Source organism: Anolis carolinensis, chromosome 5 (assembly GCF_035594765.1).
Source record: "Anolis carolinensis isolate JA03-04 chromosome 5, rAnoCar3.1.pri, whole genome shotgun sequence".
Classification (NCBI taxonomy): domain Eukaryota; kingdom Metazoa; phylum Chordata; class Lepidosauria; order Squamata; family Dactyloidae; genus Anolis; species Anolis carolinensis.
The window spans coordinates 50,077,433-50,086,782 of NC_085845.1; the positions used below are offsets into that span (position 1 = coordinate 50,077,433).

Here is a 9,350-nt window from a genome sequence, read left to right on the forward strand (position 1 = left end):
TCTTTTCTTTCACATCAAACATTGAAATATTTTGAGCTCACAATGCTTCTGTCTACGTAAGCAGCAAAATGTGATCTGCAGGATTGCCTGGTGTGCCTCCATAGATAGTTGACATTATATCTTTGAAAGTCACAATTGAGATCTGCATTGTGTGGTGATTTTTTAAAATATATTAATGAATTAAACTCTTCCATCTGAGTTATGATTTGCATGCTAAAAAATAAGACTTGTGGGTAATTATGATGAAATCAAGGTACTGTTCCATTATCCGGGCAGACTCCAAAACGGGCCTAAACAGAGAAGGATACTCAATTTAATGGTGGGGGGGGGGGGGGGGTGTTGAAGGAGGAAAACAATTTCCCCAATTTTTGCTGGTTATTCCCACCCACACACACACACACACACACACCTCTTCCTATATCATAAATGCTGCGAAATAGGTGGGGTGAATCACAGGAAAACAGGGGGAAATTGTTTAACTCTTTCAACCCCCTTTCTTCTGTCTAGTGCCCCCTTGTGGTCTCTGCCCAGATAATGAAACAGTACGAAAATTAATTCAGTTGATGACTTGTGAGAAATATTTAAAGAGTATCCTGGCCTGGATCTACACTGCTAAATAATGTAGTTTGAACTGCATAATTTGGTCAATGTGAAGACTAGAGGTCCTCAAACTAAGGTCCGGGGCCAGACGTAGCCTTTTAAAGTCATTTACCCAACCCCTGCTCTAAACTTTAGGAAAAGGGCCGCCCTAAGTTTTAAATGAATTGAAGCCACACAACAACAATCCTAATTAACTTGACTATCTCGTCAGCCGAAAGCAGTCCCACGCTTCTCATTGAAATACCGATAAGTATATGTTGGTTAAACTGTTCCTCATTTTAAATATTGTATTGTTCTTTTATATTTTTGAGCTACAAATAAGATATGTGTAGTGTACATAGGAATTAGTTCATGTTTTTTTTTTTCAAACTATAGTCCGGCCCCTGCAACAGTCTGAGGAACTATGAACTGGCCCTCTGCTTAAAACATTTGAAGACCCCTGTTGTACACCCATATACTGATATTCATACTGTATTACATGGGTCTAATCTACACTGACTGTATAATTTGGTTCAAACTGGATTATACGGTGGTGTAGATCCAGTCTAAAGCAGTCTGGATCTCATTCTGTGATGGCAAAAGTTTTTGATGTTCAGGAAAATTGCTGCCTTAATTTCCTCCACACATTTGACTTGAAATATATATGTTGGATATATTATATTTCATTGTTGTGAGTCATTTTGGGGGTTATCAAGTCATCATCTAAAGCAGCATATTCTTCCAAAGATAAGACTTTTGGAAATTGTACTGCTGCAGCCAGTGCATATGCAGTCAAATTGAAGTTATTTTCAGCTTCTGCATCTACTCCAGCTTTCCCCTCAGAGACTGATCCAAACCCTGCTGCAATGTAACTATTAACAATTGTCCCTGAGGATACAGCCCTCCAACAGAGATGCAACATACCAAGGGCATCAAGTAGAGTCAGTGCGAACTCCTTTCCGGTGTTTACACAGTCTATAAACCTCTTGAGAAGAAGGGTCCGATATTTGACTTTCAGACTCTTGATAATCCCTTGCTTCATAGCGGTAAATCGAGAAGCGGAGCAAGAAGGAAAGAATACAAGCTTGATACATTTTAAATCCTTTACCTCTGGAAAATCTGGGAAAGGGTCTACAAAAATAACAACGCGACGCTTCTGCATTTTAAACTTCTTATCAAGCTTGCTCAGCCATTGTTCAAACACATTTGAAGTCTTCCATTGCATAGCACTGGGGTGGTATTGTACAAGAGGTGACTTTGTGCTCTGAAAACAGCAGGGAGTTTTGTTTTTTCCAATGACAAGCAAAGGAAGTTTCTCTGAGGCATCCATATTTGTACCAACCATGAGAGTTAATTCTTCCTTGCTCACTTTCCCCACTGAGCACATTTCTCCTTTAAATGAAAATGTACAACTGGGTAACATCTGATAAAACAATCTTGTCTCTTTCAAATTAAATATATTGTTTGGTTGATAAACCTTTACATAGTAAGGCAGGATACTTTGATGCCAAACTGTTACAGTATCTGATGCAGAAGCATCGGTCAGAGTCATAGCGGTAGCAACTCCTGGCTGAGATCTGAATGCTAATCCATACCTTGATTTAAAGCGATCAAGCCAGCCGTTACTGCATTTGAAATCGCTATATCCAAGTTTCTGTGCAAAATGGTTGGCTTTGATGCGTAGCAATGGTCCATTTACTCGTACATTTGAACACTGAGCCATTTGGTACCACTTCACCAGAGCCTCTTCCAGATCATTGTAGCATGCCATACGCAACCTCTTTCGTTTTGGATCAAATGGCAAAGACTCAAAGGCTTCTAGAATGTTATCTCTGTTCTTCATAATGGAAGACAAGGAGTTTCGCTTTATGCCATATTTTCCTGCAACCTCCGTCTTCTTCTTTCCATTTTCAATGGCGGCTATTATGGCGATTTTGTCCTGGATTGTCAAACTTGTCTTTTTTCTTGCCACAGGCAGCGTTGTAGGAACGTCCGAAAACTCTGCCATCGTAATGTCAGAGATCTTGGGGAAGCTCAGATGCATATAGTTCCATTTACTCAGCTACTTTGCTACCATCAAGGGCTTTAATTAGATTGGTTTTCAAGTCACATGCTGAAGCCATGCTAAAATAAAGTAATGTCACATGATTAGACTGGCAGTGCCACAAATATATTTTTGCATATCATAAATATGCAGAAACATGATCTTCTAACATTGTTGCCTGATAAAAACAATTCTATGAACTTCTCCAAGGTAATCTCAAGCATGTGGTATACTTTTATTTCTTTTACAGTCATTTAGTAGCTTTTCTGTACATTCTTTATTATTTGAAAACAAATCTTGGTCTGGATTTTAAAAATTTTCACAGAATTATAGAATCATAGAGTTGGAAGACATTACATGGGCCATCCAGTCCAACCCCCTGCCATGCAGAACAAGCACAATCAAAGTACCCCTGACAGATGACCATCCAACCTCTGTTTAAAAGCTTCCAAAGAAGGAGCTTCCCCCACACTTTGAGGCAGAGAGTTTTCAGAAGTCTGTTGACTGATGCTTCTATTTGCTGCCCTAGATCTGTTTTAAAATATGCCTCTGGCATGCCACCCTGTGTCTGCTTCTCCTTCTAACAGTGTAATCCTGCCCTTGAGTTATAATTGCGTACACATTTAACAGATGAAAACCAGGACACATGCAGCCAAGCAAAATTAGAGTAATCAAGATAGTAAAAGGATTTAATGAGAAAGAACACACAAGCTAACGGGACGCTGTATCAAACGTTTACCTTTGCTCGAATTAACAGAGAAAGGCAAGATTTTGACCTTCCTGTCTCTTCTCCCACAAATGAGTTGTGTACAAACCATTTCTGCATTTTGAGTCAGGTTGTAATAAGGACTGAAATAAAACTAGAATGAAGATAGAAAATGAGGCCCCTTTTACACTGTCATATAAAATCCAAATTATCTGCTTTGAACTGGATTATGTGGCAGTGTAAACTCATATAATCCAATTCAAAGCAAATAATGCAGATTATCTGCTTTGATGATCTGGATTGTGCAGTGTAGAAGGGGCCTGTGAGGTACAGAGAGAAGCTTGGACATTTTAAAAGCAGCTGAAAAGGTTGGCTAGCAGATTGAAGTTGGGATCAAGGATTTAGGGGGTCTTGCCTGAAGCAGAGACCAGCACACGACCCCCAAAAGGAGGGTTGCACAACACCTGGCAGGCTCCCGGGAAGAAAAATTAAAGATTTCCCTATTTCCCAATAAAAAGCTCACCAAGTTTGAAGAAGAGGCCACCGAGTTTACTTCTGGTCCAGCTGAAGCAGGATGACGGTCGCAGTAGGATGCAAGAAGAACCGGTATCCCATTATACAGAAGAAACCTCATTTTATACATTTTACAGTTTGAATTTCCCACTCCCACCCACCCAACCGGCTTCATGATGATTGGTCAGGGGAATCCCTGACGTCAGAGACTGGGAGGAGTGGTCCGAGGGCTCACGCGCCTCAGCCAATGAGAGTGCGAGCCTTGCCTGTAACGTCTCTCCCTGACTAGCCAATGGGAGAGATCAAGGCATGGCAACAGGAGAAACAAAGGCAATCATATGTTTATGAAAGGATGAGTGAGTGACCCTATACTGGGTCCATTGTCAAGCGGCCGGCGAGAGCCCTCGGGCCCTGCAAGCAGAGGGAGCCTTTGCAGACCATGGAAGTGAAAACGCAAAGTGGATATAATTCATTACCCTGGTTAAAATGTATTGCGAGTGGCTGTGCCTAATTCGAAGTGGAAATACAGTGTTTCTGAGCGGCTGGAGCTAATTTGAAGGGGAAATACAATGATTCTTTGAGTTTGTGGAACTCTTGGCAGAGATCAGCTGGGTGTCAAAGCAGTGTGAGTGCGGGGGCTTGCGTGCTTGACATCAAGATGATTAATTGGTACTGCCCTGCCAATTTAGGACAGTTGGAGCATGATTCCATAGCATTGGGTCATGGGAGTTGGAGTGTGATGACTCATGGGCCTTGTAGTCCTGTTCCTAGTACTATTGTGGCAGACGAAGAGGAAAACATGGGATTTCCGCCGTTTCAGTCAGAATCGGAGCCTCTCCACCTGGAGGATGTTTGTCCTCAAGAATGTAGCCAAACAGGCCTTGGGCAGAATTCCCCCCCCCCCCGTTTTCCCGGAGGGACAATTATAATAGAGATAGGGGAGCCAGGGAGGCAAACCGCCGGAGCCTGAGAATCGCTGCTAAACAATTAGCTGATTAGGTCTGCTTCTGAACTATATTCTTCACTTGTTTTTATTGACTTAATATATTTCTATAATAAAGATATTAGATAGATTCTGGTCTCTGCGCATGGTTATTGGTGCTCTGCAGCCTGGGTCCTGACAGTTTGACTCCGCCACCTTAAGCACCAAACAACCTAAGGCCAGAATGTCTACAGGAACCGGAGCGGAGGCTCAACCGGCCAGTTACACCATTTCCCAAGAAGAATTCAATAGAATCCGTGATACTCTCCAAACGCAGGAGAGTGAAATAATGGGCTTGAAGGAACGCGGAGTGCGTCTTCCTGCCCTAGCGCTACCAACCAAGTTTTCCGGAGAAGCTTCCAAGGTTCATGTTTTCCGTCGCCAGTGTCAGGCGTACTTAGAAGCCCGCCAAGCCGAATTTGCCCAAGAAGATGTCAAAGTGGTGTGGATCTACAGTCTCCTAGATGGGCCTGCGGCCAATTGGGCGACGGCGCTGTTTGATGCGGGTTCCACGCACCTAAGTTCTGCGCAAAGTTTCCTGAACCACCTTAGAAAGACCTGGGGGATCGAAGACGATGAGGAGGCGACCGGCCATAAACTTCGGCGTCTCTTCCAAGGGGACAGGCCGTTGTCCCGGTACATAGCCGAGTTCCGGGTGCTGGCTCAGAACACCGGCTGGAACGATATAGCCCTTAGAGGACAGTTTCGTGAGGGCCTCAACTTCGAGATGCAGGAAGAGATCTCTAAGGTGGATCCTCCAGGGACTCTTGAGAGACTCATCAGCCAGTGTCTACGTGCCGAAGCCCTGATAGCCAACAAAAAACAGTGGCTCCGAGGCCAGAGTGGGAGAGCCGGAGTGAAACCCCCCGCTTCTGCCAGTGTTCAGCCACGTCCAGCATGGAGATCCCCACCGCCAGCCCCAAACCCCATGGGTAGCGAGGAGGAGCCGATGCAGTTGGGCAATGTCCACCCCAGACTGGATGTTGCCGAAAAGGCCCGCCGCCAACGTTTGAATTTGTGTTGGTACTGCGGGAATGGGGGCCACTTCACCAGAGAATGTCCAGCCAAAAGGAAGCCCGCCGCCCGCCTGGCGGCGGCGTCCTCCGTGGAGCCAAGCCGGCGGGGGAAGCCAGCGACCGGGCGTAGAGAGGCTCGCCAACCCGGTCAAAAACCCCACTCAAGAGCCGCAAACCGGGGTCCTATTTCTCCTGGTGGTCACGCTGTGGTCAGTGAAAAAAGGACCCATGCCATGATAGATTCAGGGGCAACAAACAACTTCATCGATAGAGAGTATGCCGACTCTCTGGGATTACAATATCATGATTTCAAGAATGCCCGGGTGGTGCAGGCCATAGATGGCCGTCCCCTAAAGACAGGTCCAGTAAGCCAATGGACTGAACCCACCAGGATGTGGATAAGGGAACACATGGAAGAAATTTCCTTCTTCGTTACCGAGGTTCCCCACTTCCCTGTGATTTTGGGGATTCCATGGCTGACACTCCACGACCCAAACATCTCCTGGTCCAACAGAGAACTGCAGTTTGCCTCAAGATATTGCCAAAACCATTGTCTAGTAGCCAAGGTCTGTCATGCCACGGACGCTGAACCCATCATCACCTTGCCCAAGAAATATTCGGACTTTTGGGATGTTTTCAATGAAAAGGAAGCCAAGAAACTACCCCCACATAGACCCTACGACTGTGCCATTGACTTGGTGGAGGGGCCCCCGATTCCGCGAGGACACCTCTACTCCCTGACTGAACCAGAGCAAGAAGCTCTCAGGGAGTTTATAGAATCAAACCTTCGCAAGGGGTTCATCAGACCCTCTCAATCCCCAGCTGCTTCCCCAGTGATGTTTGTGAAAAAGAAGTCAGGGGACCTACGCTTGGTTGTGGACTATAGAGCATTGAACAATATCACGAAGCGGAATCGCTACCCCCTGCCTTTGATCTCAGACCTATTAGACTGGCTCCGAGGGGCCAAGGTTTACACCAAGCTGGATCTCCGGGGGGCTTACAATCTAGTTCGCATCAGAGAAGGGGACGAATGGAAAACCGCCTTCCAGACCAAATTCGGATTATTTGAGTCCCTAGTCATGAATTACGGATTATCCGGAGCTCCCGCAACATTCCAGCATTTTGTCAACGATATCTTCCAGGATTATCTAGATCGGTTCTTGATCATATATTTGGACGATTTTTTGGTGTTTTCTAGATCACAATCGGAACACGAGCAACACGTCAGAATGGTGCTACAACGATTGCGGGATCATGGACTATATGCCAAGTTAGAAAAATGCGCCTTTGATCTGCAAGAAGTAGATTTCCTGGGATACCGCGTCTCGCCACAAGGGCTCTCCATGGACCCGGCAAAGGTTTCAGCAGTATTGGAATGGCGGGCGCCAACCAACAAGAAGGAAGTGCAGCGCTTCTTGGGGTTTGCAAACTACTACCGCAAATTCATCCCAGACTTCGCTCGCTGGTCGGACCCAATCACCAGCTGCATCCGTGGGAAACAGCCTTTCCGCTGGACGGAGCAAGCAGAGAAAGGGTTCCACCGGCTAAAGCAGTTATTCACGTCCCAGCCAATTCTACAGCACCCTGATCCTAAAACCCCTTTTATTGTGCAGGCTGACGCCTCTGATGTGGCAATTGGGGCTGTACTCATGCAGCCAGTGGGAGAACATCTTCATCCTTGTGCCTATTACTCCCTTCAACTGACAGCCCCAGAGAGAAATTACACTATTTGGGAGAAAGAACTTTTGGCCATAAAGGCAGCTTTTGAAAATTGGAGACATTGGTTGGAAGGGGCCAAATTTCCCATTGAAGTTCATACTGATCATCAAAATTTAGAGCACCTAAGGACCGCACGAAAGTTAAATCAAAGGCAGCAACGCTGGGCCTTATTCTTTGAGCTTTTTGATTTTTGTAACCGGGCGCAGACCAAGCAGGCAGATGCTCTATCACGGAAACCAGAGTATGTTGCAGGACGCAGAGAGACCTCAGAATCTCGATTGCTGCAACCCGAAAACTTTGCCACGCTCACAGTGGGCAACACCAAATCCACTTCAATTGAACCAACTTCCTCTAGCCCAGAACCCCTTTGCCCTCAAGAAATTAGAGCCAGTCAACAGGCAGATGCCTGGGCTCAAGAACAGATTCGCCAAGGACTACATTTCCCTTTCTCACTTAAGGATGGGCTACTATGCTACAGGAATCATGTTTACATCCCTCCAGGTCCCGGCAGAGAAAAAGCACTTCATCTGTGTCATGACAGCAAGCCAGCAGGGCATTTTGGACTTTTTAAAACCATGCACTTGATCCTACGAGATTTTTGGTGGCCCAAGATTCGCAAGGATGTGGAGAAATATGTCAATACCTGCCCTGTATGTCAGCGTTCCAAGACTCGCAGGGAGAAGCCGTCAGGGCTACTGCATCCCCTTCCCACTCCTTCTCGCCCATGGGAGATAATCTCCGCGGATTTTATCACTGACCTGCCACCCTCCCTTGGATTCACCACGATCCTAGTGGTGGTGGACCTTTTTACCAAGTTGGCCCATTTCATCCCCTGCGATGGTCTCCCCACGGCCAAAGAGACTGCAGATTTATTCCTTCAGCATGTTTTCCGACTACATGGATTGCCTAAGAGTTTAGTCACTGACCGTGGATCTCAATTCACCTCTCGTTTCTGGAAAGCACTACAGAAACTATTGGGCATAGACTCTCGTTTATCTTCAGCTCACCATCCCCAAACGGATGGGCAAACTGAGCGCACTAATGCCACTTTGGAACAATACCTTCGCTGTTATGTAAACTACCAACAGGACAATTGGGCTTCCCTATTACCTCTATCGGAATTTGCTTACAACAATGGTGTCCAGGCTTCAACTAAAGAAACCCCGTTCTTTGCAAACTACGGCTTCCATCCACGTTTCTTTCCTTCTGTCATTGAAACTTCAGAAGTCCCTGCAGCGGAGGACTGGCTGCAAGAACTCACAGCGGTGCAACAACTCTTGCACCAACAACTGGATCAAGCCAAGGAGGACTATAAACGCCACGCTGACGGCCATCGCTAGCCGGGTCCCGAGATCAAGGTAGGAGATCGGGTTCTATTGTCCACTCGCTTTTTGCCCTCCCACCGTCCCTGCCGGAAGTTAGATGCCCGTTTCATTGGTCCCTATCCAGTGGTGGCGCAACTTAACCCCGTGACTTTCAAACTCCAACTTCCGCGCTCCATGCGCATTCATCCGGTGTTCCATCGTTCCCTGCTCCTTCCGGCGGATGGTGTACGCCCTGATGCGGGCCAGTCGGCCCCCGCCCCTGTTTTGGTGGACGGGGAGGAGGAATTCGAGGTTCAGGACATTTTGGATTCTCGCTTTCATCGCCGCCGCCTCCAGTATCTCATTGACTGGGTGGGTTTTGGCCCCGAAGAACGCTCTTGGGAAGACGCTTCCACAGTCCATGCCCCCGACTTAGTCCGCCGCTTCCATCAGGCCTACCCTGCCAAGCCGCGGCCCCGCGACTCGA

The 9,350-nt window shown here is 46.5% G+C and overlaps 1 protein-coding gene across 1 annotated transcript; it reads right to left on the reverse strand.

The window, feature by feature from the left end:
• Positions 1 to 330: 330 nt before the first annotated feature.
• Positions 331 to 3,401, reverse strand: tigd4 (tigger transposable element derived 4). The gene has a single exon (XM_003221716.4). The coding sequence runs from the start codon at positions 2,621 to 2,623 to the stop codon at positions 1,256 to 1,258; it is 1,368 nt and encodes a 455-aa protein (XP_003221764.3). The 5' UTR covers positions 2,624 to 3,401; the 3' UTR covers positions 331 to 1,255.
• Positions 3,402 to 9,350: the final 5,949 nt, after the last annotated feature.